The sequence below is a fragment of the Erythrolamprus reginae genome, chromosome 1 (assembly GCF_031021105.1).
Source record: "Erythrolamprus reginae isolate rEryReg1 chromosome 1, rEryReg1.hap1, whole genome shotgun sequence".
Classification (NCBI taxonomy): Eukaryota; Metazoa; Chordata; class Lepidosauria; order Squamata; family Dipsadidae; genus Erythrolamprus; species Erythrolamprus reginae.
In genome coordinates this window covers 63700647-63720935 of record NC_091950.1, presented here as the reverse complement: position 1 = coordinate 63720935, position 20289 = coordinate 63700647, and the positions used below count along the sequence as shown (strand labels likewise).

At 39.8% G+C, this 20289-nt stretch overlaps 1 protein-coding gene across 1 annotated transcript in view; it reads right to left on the bottom strand.

The window, feature by feature from the left end:
* Window positions 1–20289, bottom strand: part of CEP128 (centrosomal protein 128) — a 199143-nt gene that overhangs the window by 139164 nt on the left and 39690 nt on the right. The window contains exon 12 of the mRNA XM_070753955.1: window positions 19307–19467. Coding sequence (XP_070610056.1) covers window positions 19307–19467 — 161 coding nt within the window. The remainder of the gene's footprint in view (window positions 1–19306; window positions 19468–20289) is intronic.

The following is a 20289-nucleotide window of genomic DNA, read 5'->3' as shown; positions in this document are numbered from 1 at the left end:
CTAGTAAAAGGTTTCTCAATATCACTTATGGCCAGATCTAGATGTTATTTCATTCAGTCAACAGCCCCAGGCCTGCCAGAAACGTCAGGTCTTTACAGCTTTGTGGAAGGCCAGTAGGGTGGGGAGGGTATGGATCTCCAGGGGTAGCTGGTTCCAGAGAGCCAGAGCCACCACAAAGAAGGTCCTTCCCCACGGCCCTTCCAGTTGGCATTGTTTGGTTGATGGGACCCAAAGAAGGCCAGCCCTGTGAGCTTTTATTGCTCACTAGGAGATATAAAGTAGGAGGCAGTCCTGAAGATAATCTGGCCCTAAGCCATGTAGGGCTTTATAGGTGATGACCAACACCTTGAATTGCATCCAGAGACTGATTGGGAGCCAGTGCAACTTGCGGAGAGTTGATGTGGTGTGTGCGTACCTAGGTGCACCCACAATACCTCACGTGGCTACGTTCTGGACTAATTGAAGTCTCCGAATGCTTTTCAGGGGTAGCCCCATGTAGAGCGCATTGCAGCAGTCAAGCCATGAGGTAATAGGTATAGGTAGGATTGCAATTGGTGCACCGGTGAACCTGTGCAAAGGTCCCCCTAGCTACAGATGAGAGATGTTGATCCAATCTCAGCCGAGAATCTAGGAGGACTCCCAAATTGTGAATCTGTTCTGAGGGGGGGAATTCTGAACCAAGGAAGGACAGTCGGTATGGTCCTTTGGGGGCAGTGACTATAAAACAAACCAAGAAATTGGAAGAGACTACAAACTTACAAACAACAACAAAAATTAAATATTTGGGACTAATACTATCAAATAAAATTATATCTCTTAAAAAGGACAATTATGATAAACTTTTACAAGAAACTAACAAAAACCTAGAAAAATGGAAGGACCTGCAACTATCCATGTTAGGCAGAATTGCCGTAATAAAAATGGACATCTTGCCTAAATTTCTCTACCTGTTCCAAGTTGCCCCCATTAATATTGAACAAATTTTTTTCAAGGAGATTAATAAAATCTTCTCAAAATTCATTTGGCAAAATAAGAAACCTAGAATCCGACTTAGATACCTTCAAGATACCAAAAGCAGAGGAGGACTAGGACTCCCTGATTTAAAACAATATTACAACGCAGCGTGTCTAACATGGACAAAAGAGTGGATCAATCTCACAAATAAAAGAACACTGGTACTTGAAGGTCACGATTTACAGATGGGATGGCACGCCTACTTATGGAGAGACGAAAAACAAAAACAAACTACCTTCAACAAACACATGATAAGAAAATCTCTCATTAAAGCCTGGTATGATATTAAAAAGAAATTTTACAATAAAATTCCTAGATGGCTATCTACTATGGAAGCCATAGTATACCCGAATCTGATAGACCCAACCAAGACTATTAAATATAAAGATATCCTACACCCAAATGGGGAACTAAAAACCAAACAAGAATTGGAATTACAAAATTACAGGATTGATGAGTGGACATACATGCAAATAAAATCCAGATTTAATAAGGATAAGCAAACACCAGGTATAGCAAATTCCACCCAAACTCTGGACAAGATCTTAACAGGATGTGAGGGAAAACAGATAACTAAATTATATCAGATTTTACTAGAGCAGGAGAACAAAAAAGAGATGATTAAAAATCCAATGGTAGCCTGGGAGAAAAACATACAAAGAGAAATTCATATAGCAGAATGGGAAAAAACATGGAATGCAATAACTAAAATCACTTTATCATCAGTCTATAAAGAAAACTATTACAAATTGTTTTACAGGTGGTATTTACCACCGGCGAGATTAGCCAAAATTTACCCAGCACTACAAAACATATGCTGGAAATGTAATAAAGAAAAAGGTACTTTCTTCCATATGTGGTGGTCCTGCCCTAAAATTTAAAAAACCTGGGAAACAATTCACAAATGGTTAAAGGAAATTACAAAGGAGGAAATAGAATACTCTCCCGAGGGCATGCTTCTCGGAATTTGGAAAAGATCATACTCTAAACAAACTCTGTTCTTATTGACTCACATAAACACAGCGACAAGAATCGCCATAGCGCAAACATGGAGGAATGATCAGACTCCCAATGTAAATTTAATAATAGACAAGATATATACATGTGCAGAAATGGACGAGATGACAAATCTACTTAAGGGAAACAGAATTAACGAATCCAAACATATGTGGAGCAATTGGCACGAATGGATTCAAAAGAAAATATTTATATAACTTTTTACAAAATAGCAGTACAAACCCCAAAAAATTAAAAATACCATCTGAATGTTCTTATCTTGTTTGATATTGCATAGTATTAAGACAATATTATTTATATAACAACTGTAACAGATTAAAAAAAAAAGCTGGATAAGATCTGTAAATTGAATAAACAACTTGTGATATATGTATCTATAAAACAATAAAAAGATTTGGGGGGAAAAAAACCTAGTAAAAGCCATACATATTTCTCAATATCTCTTATGGCCAGATCTAGATGTTATTTCATTCGGTCAACAGCCTTAGGCCTGCCAGAAACGTCAGGTCTTTACAGCTTTGTGGAAGGCCAGTAGGGTGGGGAGGGTATGGATCTCCAGGGGTAGCTGGTTCCAGAGAGCCAGAGCCACCACAAAGAAGGTCCTTCCCCACGGCCCTTCCAGTTGGCATTGTTTGGTTGATGGGACCCAAAGAAGGCCAGCCCTGTGAGCTTTTATTGCTCACTAGGAGATATAAAGTAGGAGGCAGTCCTGAAGATAATCTGGCCCTAAGCCATGTAGGGCTTTATAGGTGATGACCAACACCTTGAATTGCATCCAGAGACTGATTGGGAGCCAGTGCAACTTGCGGAGAGTTGATGTGGTGTGTGCGTACCTAGGTGCACCCACAATACCTCACGTGGCTACGTTCTGGACTAATTGAAGTCTCCGAATGCTTTTCAGGGGTAGCCCCATGTAGAGCGCATTGCAGCAGTCAAGCCATGAGGTAATAGGTATAGGTAGGATTGCAATTGGTGCACCGGTGAACCTGTGCAAAGGTCCCCCTAGCTACAGATGAGAGATGTTGATCCAATCTCAGCCGAGAATCTAGGAGGACTCCCAAATTGTGAATCTGTTCTGAGGGGGGGGGGGGGAATTCTGAACCAAGGAAGGACAGTCGGTATGGTCCTTTGGGGGCAGTACCCATAGCCACTCTGTCTTGTTGGGGTTAAGTTTGAGCTTGGTTAACTCCCATCCAGATCCTCACAGCCTCCAGGCACCGGGCACATCACATCCACTGCTTCACTGAACTGACATGGGGTGGAGATGTATAGCTGGGTATCATCAGCGTATTGCTGGTACCTCACCCCATGTCGACAGATGATCTCACCTACTGGTTTAATGTAGATGTTAAAAAGGAGAGGATAGAGAACCAAACCTTGTGATACCTCACAAAGGAGGGGCCTCGGGGTCGACCTCTGCTCTCCCAACAACATCGACTGCAACCAACCAGAGAGGTAGGAGGAGAACCACCGTAAAATAGTGCCTCCCACTCCAAAATCGCCTAGTTGCCACAGAAGGATATCATAGTCAATGGTATTGAAAGCTGCTGAGAGGTCAAGGAGCACCAAGATAGAGGTCATTCCTCTATCCTGGGTTCGCCAGAGACCATTCATCAGCATGACCAAAGCAGCTTCTGTGCTGTAGCTGGGCCTGAAGCCTGACTGAAACAGGTCTAGATAATCCATTTCATCCAATGACCGTAGGAGCTGGAATGACACCACTTTCTCTATAACCTTATCCATTAAAGGGCAGGCTAGAGAAATTTTTCAACTCAGCTGGATCCAGGGAAGGCTTCTTGAGGAGGGGCCTCACTACCTCTTCCTTTAATGGTTGCAGGAAAGACCCTTCACCAAAAGAAGCATTAAATATAATAAGAAATATACATACATATGTGCATGTGTGTGTGTGTAGTAGTAATAATAACAACCACAACCACAACAATCACAACAACAACAACCAACCTATCACCTTATGTGGAAATATCGAAAAAGAAAAATCATAACGTCTAATGGAAAAAATGCCACATTCCACATACAAAATTGATAAGTATTTATCTTTCTTCTTGATGACAGCGTAGACATCTTCCATAGAGCTATTTAAAATAATAATACAATAATACATCACAAAGCTTTTCACCAATGAAGAGACCTAGAAACATTTAATCTCAACCATTAAATATTGTTATTCCAAATAAATGATTTTGCACACCGTGAAATTTTTATAGCTGATTTTATAATTGAACATTTCTCTAAAATGCAAAAGACGTTCATACTCTAACACTTAAGGATATTTTTTGATCATCAAGCACACTAGAACACCTTATTCATATATCTTTAAAGTGGTGTTTTATATGCTCAGTTGAATTCAATAACAAAGGAAGATTTTTATTAATTAAATGTAACTGGTAAGATCCATGGATTCAAATTCATTGACAGATGTAAAGAGACACTTAAAAACACTGAAATGGTTACCTTTAATCTTCAATAAATGTTATAAAATGTCTCACCTCTGTGCTAATTTTTTCCCTTTCAACAGTTGTAATTGCTTCCCATCTGGTGACAATATTACAAGATACAGTCCTAAATAATGGCATCTTCAACTTTTCTGAATGATTAAAAATAATTACTCCTCCACAAAGCCTTGGGGAAAAGATATTGTACATACAACTATAGTCTCTATGCAGTATAAAATAAAATTCAATGTTTAAGCAATGTACAGAAAATTACTGTTAAACTGATTGAAAACATTTATCTTACACGAAAAAGTTTTATTAGCAGTTCATATTTTTCATAAACAAGAAAACTTTTTTAATTGAGACTATTTTCTTTAAAGCACAAGTATACATAATTAATTCCTAAACATCAATTCTGAGATTGATATCACAATAATCCTGTTATCCGCAATTAAATATTTATGCAAAACGTATAATTCATACATTTTACCATTATCCACCAACCTATTTAATATGGCAAGAAAATAAAACAAAAAGAATCCTATAACAAATCAGCCATATCCCTGGTCAACAAGAAACACAACAAACAATACATGCCAAATTGCAACTTTATTCCTAGATACAGTGATACCTCGTCTTACGAACTTAATTGGTTCCGGGAGGAGGTTCATAAGGTGAAAAGTTCGTAAGACGAAACAATGTTTCCCATAGGAAACAATGTAAAACCGATTAATATGTGCAAGCCAGAAAAAAATCGCAAAAACGACGCTCCACTGGGCGCCGCCGCCTGGCTGTCAGCTTCTGAAACAGCCGGGCGCTTCTCAGCGTTCTCCCGAATGCCAAATCGGAAGTTCGGCAAAAGTTCAGGTTCTGCGTTCGGGTTCAGGAGAACATCGAGAAGCGCTGCCGCCAGCTGTCAGAAGAGCCATGGAGCTGTCGGCCGGTCGGGAGGCTCAAACAGAGGTGGGGAATCCTAATAGGGAATTCCAGGCATGGAGCTTTGACGTCACGGAGATGTCCTTCCTGGCTGGCCGAAACGTGGACTCCAGGAAGGACATCTTCGTGACGTCAAAGCTCTGCCCCTGCAATTCCCTATTGGGATTCCCCACCTCTGTTTGAGCCTCCAGACCAGCTGACAGCTCCACGGCTCTTCTGCAAAGGTAACAGCCGGGCGGCAGCGCTTCTCGGCGTTCTCCAGAACCCGAACGCCGAACCCGAACTTTTGCCAAACTTCCGGGTTCGGCGTTTGCGGCAGTAGGTTCATAAGAAGAGGCCAAAAGATTCCGAACCCCGGGTTCGTATCTCAAAAAGTTTGTAAGACGAGGGGTTCGTATCACGAGGTACTATTGTATTTGTTTCAATGTAATTTTTAAAATGTATTTCCTTTTTTTGCTGACTTTGAAGCTATTATGGAACAGAAGCTAAATACTTTTTAAAAAGACAATGATATCTGTATTAACTATTAAAATTATTCCCCAATCCATATTAAAAAAATACCTTTATCGCGCCAACTTACATTTGGTAAACATTTCTATCAAAAACGCATACATTTCTATACTTGTACTATGTCCATATTCAACACATTGCTTTTTATTATTGATAGACATATTTAATATAGGATTACACTCTTTAATATACACTATACTGTACATTACACATTTCCCTAGCTGATGTCATACAAGAAATAATACGTTGAATTGGAAGAAGCTTTAGAGTAGATAACTGCTATCTTTAATATTATTAAGGAATATCACATGTGCCACAACCAATTTTCTTCTTCTCTACATTAGGAAAAGATTATGTCATTAATCCAAGCAATGAAAGGCATCAAAGCTCAATCTGTGGGTCCAGCTAGAAACAACAATGGCATATATTAATTTTAAAAAGAAATAAATTGTGTGACTTTTTAAGATCACCAGATAGCTCTATTATATAAAGATTAATTCATGTGGATGGCTTTGTAAAGTGTAAGATATCACCACCATGGCTAATACTCTGCAATTACCCTTTCAATATTCTCTGCCCTAAGCAGGTGCCATAATTTTGCAACTTTAAAATACAACTGCTATGCTTCTGTTTTTATATCTGATGATCCAGAATTTTTTGGGGGAGAGCATTTATTTCCTTTTTTCCCAACCTAGTGAATATTTCCTTTCCGGCAATCACTTGGGCAAGAGTGCTACATTCACCTTACAGACATGATCAAACTACCAAAATCATGATTGTTAGATCTTATTCTTAACTGTGGTTTGGCTAGGTAGAAGTTATCGCAAGGTGTTGCATTTTGAAAAAGATTTTCACTAGGCATTTGGGCCAGATGAATAAATAAACTCTGCTACTACTGATGGGAAAAGATATAATTGTTTGTCTTTGGGTGCCAGGTAATTATGTTTGTTGTATTTGTATCTTTTAATCTTGAAAGTCATCCAGAGCTATTTAAATGAGGTGGATGGCTATATATATCAAATAAATAAATAAATGACTATGGTTGCTTAGTTATGCATTAGTACAAAAACCAGGACAATGGCAATGCAAGAGAAATGAAAGGGAGCTAATGATATGTGGACTGAAGATGCTTAAATAGCTTTGACTGAAGATATTCAGGATACAATCTACACAAATGGTTTGATGGCTTCAGGATGAGACTGAGATTGCCTAGCAATCCTCAAGGCAGTCATTGCTACAATCTGAATCCTTCATAACATCAGACAGAACCTAGTTGACAGTCTTCTCCCATTGTTTATTTTAGAACTGTCTATACCCATGATGGCGACCGTCACCCCAGGTCAGATCTCCATGGTGTTTCTTTCGTGAGCTTCTGTTTCCCTGTAAACAACGAAACAGAAGAAAACAAAAGAAAAAGATCTTACCTCTTGCCATGCCACCAAAGTTGGGATGCTCCACTTCCCACCAGCCAGCTAGTCTTCAGGTTTCTGCTGCACATGCGTGAAACTGTGCATGAGTGCCCACATGTATGCACATGTATGCACATTCATGTGCACATACCTTTCAGTTTGGGCATGTGCGCACACTTGACGGATAAAAGGTTTGCCATCACTGGTCTATACAGACGAGCTGCCTCACTATCACCAATCTGTTTCTTGTAATTTCTTTCTCAATAAAGAAATCTAGAAAAACCTGCAGCTTTTGTAACAGCCACATAAACCCTTAAAAAAATTATAAACAAAATTTTGTATTGCTCAGGGACTACATACCGAAAATGCAGCAATCTAAAACTAAACATAAAAAATTTGTTTTGAAGCAAATGTTCAGACATTAAGACTCTATTTTTAACATGCAGAACACTAAACACAATGTACAAACACAGTCTTATATAAAACTACCCGCAGAATTCCAAGGAATCTAAGGAAAATCAAAGGGTTTTGGTGAAGTAATGTCCAATTTATCCAATTTATTAAATAGAAGTTAAATCTGAAACACATCAACTAATTGCAACCACCCCTAATTGTTTTGCACACCCATTATTTTCCATATTATTGCAATTACAAAGAGAAAGAAATGCAGGACAACTTAAAAATATGTCAGAATACATCAGGAAATTTAGAAAAATAACATGTTGCATGGATGTGTCCTTACTTCAGCATAATAGCAATTGCTATGTCAGAATCCAAGAACATATGGTGAACTCGCTGTTCAGTAATTGGATTAAAAAAATCACTATTCAGTTTAATTTTAGATTGTATATTTGCCAATGAATTTTGAACAGTAATATATAACTTCACGCTGACACCTATATTTAGTACAATAAATATGAATGCTACCCATTATTCCATAATTTCTATTTACTGAAAAGTAATCAAATCAAACCCTACTGGCCTTCCGGAAAGCTGTAAAAACCTGGCTTTTCCAGCAGGCCTGGGGCCGTTGATCTGATAGTACGCCATCGGAATCCGGCCATTAATGATATGTATGGTTTTTAACTGTTTTAATTGTTTTTTAATTGTTGATTGGGACTCAAATTCTCCTGAGAAAAGCAGATGTTGAAAGCCATGTGGGGCTCTTTCCTGCTTGAGCAGCCATGACCTGGGCCAAGGGAAGAACCAGCCGGTCTCCAGTCTACCCCTGAGCGGCTGGTGGCAGCTGCTGCAGCTGCTCCTCTGGTTCCAAGGGGTGGGGTCTAAGAGTGCTGCCCCCACTTCTCAGCCCCAGAGCAGCAGCAGCTGCGTCTCCACCAAGGGTCGGTTTCCCACCCACTGGACACCAACCTCACAGGGGACCAGGCAGGCTGGTGCGGCCCTTGGCCCAGGCCATGGGGGATCATGGCTGTGTCATGAAGCCCGCAGCCAGATCAGGTAGGGATGCTTGCTTGCAGCAAAGCCAACCACCATTAGACCCACCCTGACTCCGCTCATCCACATTTCTTTGTTGGGTGCCAGCTTCCAGCCCATGCTCCCCATGAGTGAAGCTGTTGGCATGAATGACACAAATAGCCGTGCCTTCCCACAAGTTGCCAAATTTGAAGACCTCTGCACTGGATCATTTACAGTTGATGACATCTGCACTATGTGGATTTTAATTATTTACTTTGTTGATATATGTCACTTATTAAAACTACTGATAATCTCCCATCATATTTGTTTGTTTGTTGTTTGTTTGCATGTCGCCCGTCTCCGAGGACTCGTATACAGTGTAATTTCTAACAGTTAATTATTCACTCATACTATAAACTAACTGTTGATAGGGCAAATATACTGTACTTAGTACTTCAGCAAGACTGTCAAGGGTTATTGGTTTTTTGTTTGATAAAGCACAATTAAGAGAGGCTACCATTTCTATTTTATTTAAAAATAGAAATGTTGTTAATTCTCTCCTAATGTTGCTTTGGCTTATGTAAAAGTCAGCTCTGAACACTTTCAGATGATGGAAAAGAAACGTATTAAATCAGTAACAACCACTGATACTAGGAATCCTGATGAATACAAATGACTCGTGAAGATTAATGAGTTTCAACAAGCATTTAAAAGAATAGAATAAAAATGTTTGGTATGTACAGGACATTCTCCAATTTGTCCAGTTAACTTTTCAAATGTACATTAGTGTGAGCTAAATTAACTTTTTTTATTGACAATTATAAAATATCTCTTTCTTCCCCAATTAACTATCACATATCCTTAGTCCCATTCAAAAAAAAGTTCACACAATAAAGTAGACAAAAGTGAACACGTCAGAAATATCAGTCTTTGCTTTTTATAAATAAAACATAGAATTGCCTGAAGATTTTTCTGCAAGGCTTTAATATAGTTTGCATCCAATCTAGCATGTGCGCATATCTTAATTCTGCTACTTTTCTTCCAGGAATTTCCCTCATTTATATTTTAGAGTATAGATGGCTAAATTAAGTCTGCCCATTCCTATTATAATTCAGAATTGCATAAACTACAAAACTAAAAATGAAATGGACTGAATATTCCCTATCTGCTTAAAAACCCTGTAACAACATCAGCCCAATTGCCATTAGAGATTTTGAACAAACCAACACTAAATCATTAATGATGGCTGCTTTTGCCCAGAAAAATCTGAGAGATCCAGTCCAATTTTAAATCCAAACAGAATGGTTATTTTGCGTGTCATATAAAATAAATTGATCAAGCCATTCTGAGGCAGATCCTAAACTTTTCCAATCATCCATAGAGCAAGTTTACTCATCTTTCTCATCAATTCCATCTGGAAAAAGCAAAGAACAATATTACATTTGCATATGGAAAGAGATTTGATGGGATGTTGTTTTACTGTGGTAGTTTTCAAATTCAGTGTATTTTATGGTCTAATGTTGCAAGAGATAAATTATCTTCAAAGGATAATAACAGAAAGCAAAATCTGAATTGCATATGATACAGGGGACTAGGTCTATGATTTCAAATCTACAAAAGAACAGATTACCTGCTATGAATATTTTTATCTTCAAATCATACAGTAAAATTCCCAGAAATTCTTCGGGTTTGCAAATGTAAAAAAGTGATCAGACTCCAAATTCTATTCCTAAAACTAAAATTTGTTTTCCTCTTGTACAGTGGTACTCAATTGCTTTGAAACTCCATATTCAATGTTTACTTGGTACTCAACACATAAGCTAGAGCTTGTCATTTTTGTAACTCACTACATTATTCCTTATGGGAAAAATCTGTTGGGTACTCATCATTTTTGTCACTCATTGCATTTCCCAGAACCAATTAATAATGATACCTAAGTACCGCTATAACTTGTGACACCATGGCTAAATGGAAATGTCACTAGAATGCAATAGAAAGTGGGACAAGTTGTTTCAGACAGCAGTTGTATCTTCAAATTTCTTGTTAAATTTTGTTTGAGGGAAAATAAATATTTCATCATATTTAATTGTATTCCTTTAATGGGAAGCAAGATTTTAAGCAATCATGCTGTATCTTAACTGCTTTCCTACAAGCTCACTTATTTTAGAGTTACAGTGATCCCCCGATTATCGCGAGGGTTCCGTTCCAAGACCCCTCGCGATAATCGATTTCTCGCGATGTAGCGGCGCGGAAGTAAAAACACCATCTGCGCATGCGCGTCCTGTTTTCCATGGCCGCGCATGAGCAGATGGTGGGGCGACGGCAGTTCGGAGGCTGGCAACGGTTATTTTTCATGCCGGCCACCCCCCCCAGCGCCTCCGGGCTCCTCGCCGCTACCCCCGCCCGCCCGATTCGCCCCTCTCACCGGCTTTCTTGGGGCACGAGTCCTTCTGTCACTTCTGATTTTCAAGTCCAATTTGAACCTGGTTTTTTTGCACTCTCAAGTTGCTAGCTCTCAGTGAGAACACTTCTGTCACTTCTGATTTTCAAGTCCAATTTGAACCTGGTTTTTTTGCCCTCTCAAGTTGCTAGCTCTCAGTGAGAACACTTTCCACACTTCTGATTTTCAAGTCCAATTTGAACCTGGTTTTTTTGCCCTCTCAAGTTGCTAGCTCTCAGTGACAACACTTCTGTCACTTCTGATTTTCAAGTCCAATTTGAACCTGGTTTTTTTGCCCTCTCAAGTTGCTAGCTCTCAGTGAGAACACTTCTGTCACTTCTGATTTTCAAGTCCAATTTGAACCTGGTTTTTTTGCCCTCTCAAGTTGCTAGCTCTCAGTGAGAACACTTCTGTCACTTCTGATTTTCAAGTCCAATTTGAACCTGGTTTTTTTGCCCTCATGTCCTCTTTCCATCCCTCCCTCCTTCCATCCCTCCCTCCCTCCTTCCTTCCTTTTGTAAAAAGCACTTAAACAATGACAGAATAAAAACCCCCAGCCCTCACCTTTGTTTGAATTTCATTCACTCAGTCATTCATTCATTCTTCTCTATGCCACTCAGTCCCAACACTTTCAACCCACAAATTACCATTTCCCACCCCCTTAATGTACTGTACTGTACCTCTACCTGTACCAGTACGTACTGTACACATTGAATAACACACTTAGTCATCCTGATAGAAATAATAAAAATATTTATTTACATTTTTACATTTTTTGGGGGGGGGGTTAGCATAACTAGGATAAATCGGGATCTTCTTCTATCACCATGTCTACAATGGACGCTGCAGGTGATGGTGTGGCAGACCTCTTGGTTTTCGTGACAAACATAGTTATGGGCAGTTGTTGGCGCGTTTTCTTTTGCTTGGCTAACATGGCTCTGTATGGTGCAATGGTGTTGTCAAGGGAGGCCTTAAAGTGTATAGAGCGAGTCATGTTGGGATCCCAAAGTTCCGCCATGCGTTGCAGATGTGCAGCAGTTCTGTTCATTTCTGCAAGCCGCTCAAGCGTTAGGCCAACATCTTCTTCTTCCTCAGCTTCTTCAGCTTCCACTTCCTCCTCCTCTTCTTCACTCGCTGACTTGGTCAGCTCCTCCAGATCTTTGTCTGTCAGCGGTAGGCCTTGCTCATCAAGCAAACCATTGACTTCCTCTGGTGTCATGTCAACGAAGCCTTCTCCACTCAGTGCCTGTGCCAGCTTCACAGAGTTCTGGACTGCAGCATCTTGAATTTCTTCGGGAGCAAATCCCCTGTGATCATGCACCACTTCTGGCCACAATTTCCTCCAGCAGGCATTCATTGTCTGTGACTTCATATCCATTAAGGCACTCTGAATGTTCTTCAGACAAGATGCAATTGTGTACTGACGCCAGTAGGCCTTCAATGTGAAGTTTTCATCAGCATCCATTGCTTCCACGATGCTTCCAAGAGAATTGCGCGTGTACAGTGCCTTAAATGCGCAGATAACACCTTGATCCATCGGCTGGATAAGCGATGTGGTGTTTGGTGGCAAGAATTCAACTTCCACCCCATCATGTTCATGTGCCAGGTCATCATGGCCTCCAGCATTGTCCATTAGGAGAAGCACTTTGAAATTGAGTCCTTTGGCAGCCAAATAATCCTTCACCTGTGGGATGAAGCACTGATGAAACCAGTCCCGCGTGAGGGGTTTTGTAATCCATGCTTTAGGATTATGCATCCAGTACACTGGCAATGCATTCTTATTTCTGTTCTTGAGGGCTCTTGGATTTCGTGACTTATAAATTAGCCCTGGCTTCATCAAAAAGCCTGCTACATTCCCACACATGATCAAAGTCACTCTATCTTTCATGGCCTTAAAGCCAGGGGCTTTGGCTTCATCTTGCATCAAGAAAGTCCGTGAAGGCATCCTCTTCCAGAACAGGCCTGTTTCGTCCATGTTGAACACCTGTTCTGGAAGGTAGCCCCCTTCTGCAATTAGATCTTTAAACGTGCGCTGGACAAAGTTTTCGGCTGCACCTGTATCTGCTGAGGCAGCTTCTCCATGCAATGACACACTCTTCAGGCCATAGCGCCGTTGAGATTTGTAAAACCACCCTTTGCTTGATGTGAATGTGGCTGGGGCTGAAGAAGCAGAAGATGTTGATGGCTGGGGGTCTTCAGAGTCACCAGCCCCTTCATCTACAGAGAATGACAGGAAAGGGAGAGAGAAGTGACTTGAATGAAAGCATACAGTCCTTCCATCCCTCCCTCCTTCCATCCCTCCCTCCTTCCATCCCTCCCTCCCTCCTTCCTTCCATCCCTCCCTCCCTCCTTCCTTCCTTCCCTTCTCTCCCTCCCTCCTTCCATCCCTCCCTCCTTCCCTCCCTCCCTCCCTCCCTCCCTCCTTCCTTAAAAAACACTTAAATACAGTATGTAATGACAGAATAAAAAACCCCAGCCCTCACCTGGGTTTCCCTCATCTGCATCGCCTCCTTCTGTGTCTGCAAGACGGTTGTACAGTTGCTGCGCCTTGGTTCGTATAGTGTTCGTATCCAAAGCAATGCTCTTTTTGCGGCAGTCTTGTACCCACACAGACAAAGCAGCTTCCATCTTCATAAGGTGTTTATTTCTAGGCGTCACCATTCTTTTTGCAGCCTTGTTGAATGTTATCAGAGAAGTTTGCCTTATCTTCTTCTCGTCTTTCCAAATGTATCGCACAGTCGATTCGTTGATCCCATAATGCCGACCAACATCTACATTAGAACGTCCCGCTTTCAGCATGTCCAAAAGTTCAATTTTCTCCTTGATTGTCAGCATCTTCCTGCTCTTTTTAGCGTCGCCGCCTCCACTCCGTGTGCAACGTTTAGGTGCCATCTTCCAAGAAGTCTTCACAAACAGATCCAAGACACAGCTCCAAGACACAGCTCCAAGACACAGCTCCAAGACACAGCTCCAAGACTCCAAGAAACGGCTCCAAAAGTTGCAAAAGTTTCAAACCAAAGCACGCTGAGCAAACAACGCTGATTGGCTGAAATTTTGCTGTAGGGCAAACTTACTGCAATGGCAAAGCTGATTGGCCGAGATTTCGGCCAACCAGCAATGGTAGACGTCAGTTTGGTGACGTGTGACGTCATCGGGCGAGAAAAACCGCGCACGTATTTTTAAGTTAATATTTTTCGAAAAATCGCGATATAGCGTTTCGCGAAGATCGAGATGGTATCATTTGCTGAAAAATCACGATATAGCGTTTCGCAAAGATCAAGATCGCGAAACTCGGGGGATCACTGTATCTTTATTCAATAAAATTTACTATTAAACTTGTCTCCTGGAAATGCTATAGCTTCTGATACAGTTATGATTATAATATTATTTTATATTTATTTATTTTTAATTCTGTCTATTATTTTTATATATAACTCAAGGTAGCAAACTTACTTAGTCCTCCTTCCTCCTACTGTTTCCCCATAACAACAACCATACAAGGTGAGTTGGGCTGAGAGAGTGACTGGCCTAAAGTCACCCACCAAGTGTTTGGCCTAAGGTGGGACTAGAACTCAGTCTCTTGGTTTCTAGCCTGATACTTTAGCCCAACTAGTATAGCAATAGCACTTAGATTTATATACCACTTCACAGTGCTTTACATCCCTCTCTAAACATTTTACAGAGTCAGCATATTGCCCCCAACAATCTGGGCCGTCATTTTACCCACCTTGGAAAAATGGAAGGCTGAGTCAACCTTGAGCCTGGTGAAATTTGAACTGATGAACTACAGTCAACAGAAGCAGCTCCCAGTACTATACTCTAACAACTGTGCCATCAAGGCTCAATACTTGGTATCAAGGAAATGAAATATTATCTTTATATGCTACTTTCTTATGCTTTTTAAATATGTTCCATTGAAAGACATCTGAAATAATAGCTATATTATTATTATTATTATTATTATTATTATTATTATTATTATTATTATTTACACTTGTATGCCGCCCTTCTCTGAGGACTCGGGGCAGCTCATAAAATACAATACAATAATAATATGCGTACAAATCTAATAGTTAAAATTCTAAACTAAAATCACCTTATATTTAAAAAACAGTCAATTAACTCAATCACATCCACACAAAACATTTCATGGTCAGAAAGAAGGGGGGAGGGCATGCTCTAACTGCCCCAGGCAAATATATGCTTACATTTATAATCAAATTTTATAATAATGAGCATGGCATAATTATTACATGAAGTATTCATACAAATTAACAATCATCGTAAGAAATCAAAATAGCAATCATCTCAATTTATCTATAATTTTAGTCATGTCTTCTAAATCAGCCAGTGAAACAGCTTGCCTGTGAAGGTTGTGAGAGCACCAACCCTTGAGACTTTCAAGAGGAGATTGGACAGCCATATGTCTGAAATGGTGTAGGTACTCATGTTTGAATAAGTGGAGGGGGGATGTTGGACTAGATGACCTATAAGATTTGTATGCCGCCCCGAGTCTTCGGAGAGGAGCAGCATACAAATCTAAATAATAATAATAATAATAATAATAATAATAATAATAATAATAATAATAAGTAACCCCAGTGATACTTGGCACGTTGGGCGCAGTGCCAAAGGATCTCAGAGGACATTTGAAAACCATTGGAATTGACAAAAGCTCCATCTGTCAATTGCAAAAGGCCGCTTTACTGGTTCAGCAAACATAATTCGCCGCTACATCACGCAGTCCTAGGTGCTTGGGAAGCACCCGACTGGTGATGAAATACGAAATCCAGCATAGTGATCTCGTTTGCTGTATTGTAGTGATATAATAATAATAATAATAATAATAATAATAATAATAATAACAATAACAACAACAACAACAACAACAACATTGATAGCTAACCTATGGCACGGGTTCCACAGGTGGCACGCAGAGCCATATCTGTTGGCATTTATTTATTTATTTATTCATTTGTCCAATACACAAATACATAGGAAGAAAATAGACATGTGGTAATATATATAAGGGTAAAAGTGAACTTAGAGGAGAGAATATATGAAAGGAAGAGAATATATATGATAGGTGAAAGAGAGGAAAGACAATTGGACAGGGGACGAAAGGCACACCAGTGCAATTATGTACGCCCCTTACTGGCCTCTTAGGAACCTGGAGTGGTCAATCGTGGAGAGTCTAAGAGAGAAATGTTGGGGGCTAGGCATGCGAGCTATTGCCCTAGCTCAGTTCCAACATGCATGTGTGTGCTAGCCAGCTGTTTTTGGCTTGCACAGAGGCTCTGGGAGGGCATTTTTGGCTTCCAGAGAGCCTCCAGGGGGATGGGGGAGGGCGTTTTTACCCTCTCCCAGCTCCAGGGAAGCCTTTGAAGCCTGGGGAGTGTGAAACAGTAGCCTATTGGGCCCACCAGAAGTTGGGAAACAGGCCGTTTCCGGCCTCCAGGCAGCCTCTGGGAGGCAGGGGAAGCTGTTTTATCTCTCCACAGCCATTGAATTATGGGTATGGGCACTCGCGCATGCACAATATTGTGCACACACGCTCTTTCCGCACCCGAAGAAAAAAAGATTCGCCATCACTGACCTATAAGGTGCATTCCAACTCTAGTAGTAATCTAATCTTATAAATTAAAGTCTTCTCTATGTCAGGGCTAGGCAATTAATTTTCCCAATGGGTTACATGAGACACTGGGATTGTTGTAGAGAACAGGCATTTCTCCCTGCTGCCTCTCCACCACTGCCTCTCCACCACTGCTGCCACCACCACCACCATAAGGCCAGAAAGGGTCAGTTGGAAGGATCAGGTGTGGGTCTGCAGACCATGAAAGGCCCATGTATGCTCTATTTTGGATTTTGAAACATTCTTTTCAAATATATGAGTGACCAAAGAGTACCCATTCAAGCCAGGACAATTGCGTGGAAGTAATGCTTACAATAAACTGATACAATTCAAATAGTTTTGTTTTTTAGAACAAAACTAACAAGACTACATACAATGAACAATCCCTTTAATGGTGGCAAACTGCTATGACATTTTATTGTTTAAAGGAAATACGATGCCAAACAATATATGCACTTTTTATCATTTAATTTTGAGTCAATTATCTACCAGCCTATTGTCAAATTCTGCACTTAGTGTAGCACACATCCTATGGTTGGGAATTCAAAGCTAGCTGCAAGCTATGATGTTTCTCTCTGTCATATAATAATTTTTATTTATTTATTTATTCATTTCTCTCTCATGTTTTTGTAGTGTATATTGGATGTGGTAACCCTTTGAGAACTGTATGCAACGAAATGTAATTTTAATGTATGCCAAATACTGTACATTTAAAGTGACACTAAGTCTAAGACCCTGAAATCTTTTTGTGACACCACAGCATACTGCATCTCTCCACTGGGCAACAGAGTTATCTTATGAAGTAACAATTCTGTATTTTTTTCTTTTTACCAACAAAACAGCACAGAAATATTTCAACTGAAATATTTTCCAATCTGATCGCAACCATTTCCTTGAAATAATGATGTCCACAATCCACTGCTCCTCTCCCCATTTTTAAAAAATATTGTGGCACTAGCCTCTAGTTTACCCAAATGATGCCAGCCTACACTATCTCACAGATCATCATGTTATACCAAGAACTCTAATTAGACAACTTTCCTTTCAAATCTCAAGAAAGGGACACAGTCTGGTCAAAAAAGAGAAAGTCATTGAGAATCTTATAATTGATATTCATTAGTCAGTTCCATTGTTACAGATGATGTTGTCACTCTCAGCTGATTTTCCCAGTTTACTTGAGTTAATCTTGCTCATAATCAAAATAAATTGCTCATAGTTGATGGGAAAGAAACTTAATTTTCTACACATGTGGCTTAACAGCCAGGAAATTGTTCTGTCATTACATATTTTCTGCAGAATTGTGTTGGATATTTTTAAAAATTTTAACTTTAGGTCACTGCTACTCAGAGGCTAGGTCAAAGCTATATCTGTTACGTTGCCAACTGAGTAAACATATATTTTAATACTGTGTTTATAACATAATGGAATAATTATCTTTATAGTTAATAGTTTAGTAATTCCAGAAATTATACCCAGCAGTTATACACCTAAGTTAAGTCAGATTATGGGAGATCAATCACAGCCCGCGTGAGCTGCAATTAATCAAATCTGGAGGCAACGGATAAAGTTACAGAAACGGTCTTCAAAACAAAGTTACTTTTATTAATAAAAACAATAAATCAGCTATGCCTGGTCCCAGGCTTTTGCTGCGCGTCTACATTGCTTGAGAGTTAAAAGAAAGATGGAGATTTTTTTTCTTCTTCACCGAGAAGAGAGGAAGTGATGCTGGCTATCTAGACAGGATTTTACATCATAGTGGGTGGAGCTAAATTAACATACACAGAGTTAACTATTTAATTACTGAATGTCACTGAATGTCTCTGGGGCTGGCAATACACAGCGTGACAAGTTATACTTAGAGCTACTGGAAATAATTGAAAATAAAATTTCAATTAACTCATGTTAAAATAGTGACCACTTGGACACATCCATCTTTTTTATCAATAATACAGAACTGATTTACCACTGCCCTTTTCATTGATTGCTTTTTTGATCTTCTAATCTAGTCTATAGCCCCAAGTAGCCTCCCATTCAAGTACTAGCTAGAGCTGACCTTACTCTGTTTCTTCAATATCAGCTAGATCCTATGTCAGCTGTATTTTCACAAATAAAATCTTTCATATTTGGCATTGATGGGAAACACTACTTTCATTAAATGGCAGTTTTGCATTGACATAATGCACCATGCTACTCAAGACTGTGACCAGACTACAAATAAGGACTTTTTATGAATGAATGTTGCACAATATTGCTACTTGTTCTGCCATCCAAATTTCCTAGAGATACCAAAATAAATAACATGAAAATGAAAGAAGACAAAGCTAAAACCAACATACTGGTTTCATGTACAGATTTTTTTTCTGTTTGTTTCTTTACAAGGGAAGCAACTATGACAATTTTTGTGAGGCAAACTTTAGCACACATACCTCCCATTTGCAAAGCAAAAGCCCCTAAAGTTATAATGTAAGAAAAAGTTTACCTCTATTTGTATCACAAGCTGCAATTTCTCTTTGTCTTTGCGCTCAATGCATCGCTGCAGTTCCTCTATCTCTGACATTACAGCACTGTGGTTTAATTGTGCTCTTAATTCCCAGATCTGTTTCTCCATCTCTTGCTTCTCGGGATCAGACCTCTCAACAACTGCAACACATGATACAATTTAGGATCAGACCAAACCAAAAGGGAAAACAAGGCTCCTTCTAAGCAGAATTTTCCTATGGAGCAATATAGTTAATGGAACATTTAAACATATGTTTCAACATATGCGTGTCTATACTCCATCAAGTTGATTTCCTTTTAGTTCCATGCTATTGCCTCTTTCGAATGACAATTTGGAGCATAATGGAAAAAATTATTTGGGATACTGCAGATGGGGGAGTTGCCTTCCTCGGAAGCCATCTCTAACTCCAGGATAACAATTAGTTTTTAAAAATATTCACATTCACCTATTTCTAAGTCAGAAAAAAAAAGAGAAAGAGCTAGTATATTAACAAAAGCAAGGCCTAGAACCTATCTCTGCTTTATGTTTCTCTAAGTGAAGACAGCTACAGAGAGATATTCCCAAAGAGGGATATTTTAAAATCTAATTTGAAAGAGGCATTGAAGATGAGAACGAGCAAGATTTTGTCAAATAAGGATACTTTTAGTCGTCCCCCACCCCCAAGTTTCTGCTCGAGCTGAAATCACAACTGAACTGAAATCAACAAAGGATGACAAAAGGAAACCTCTGGGCCGGGGAGAGAAGGGAGGGGAGACAACCTGTGACCTCTGCAGTCACAGACCTTGTGAGGAGCCAACAGAACAGTAGCCTGAAAGCCCTGCTGCAAAGGAGGGAACAAAAAAGGTGGCAGTAGAGGCAGAAAGTGGGTTCTGCAGGACATCTTTCTTTCTTTGCTCAGATCTGATCTGAAGTCCCTTTTCCCAGAGGTTGGTTTCATATAATTTAATAACCCATTCGCCTAG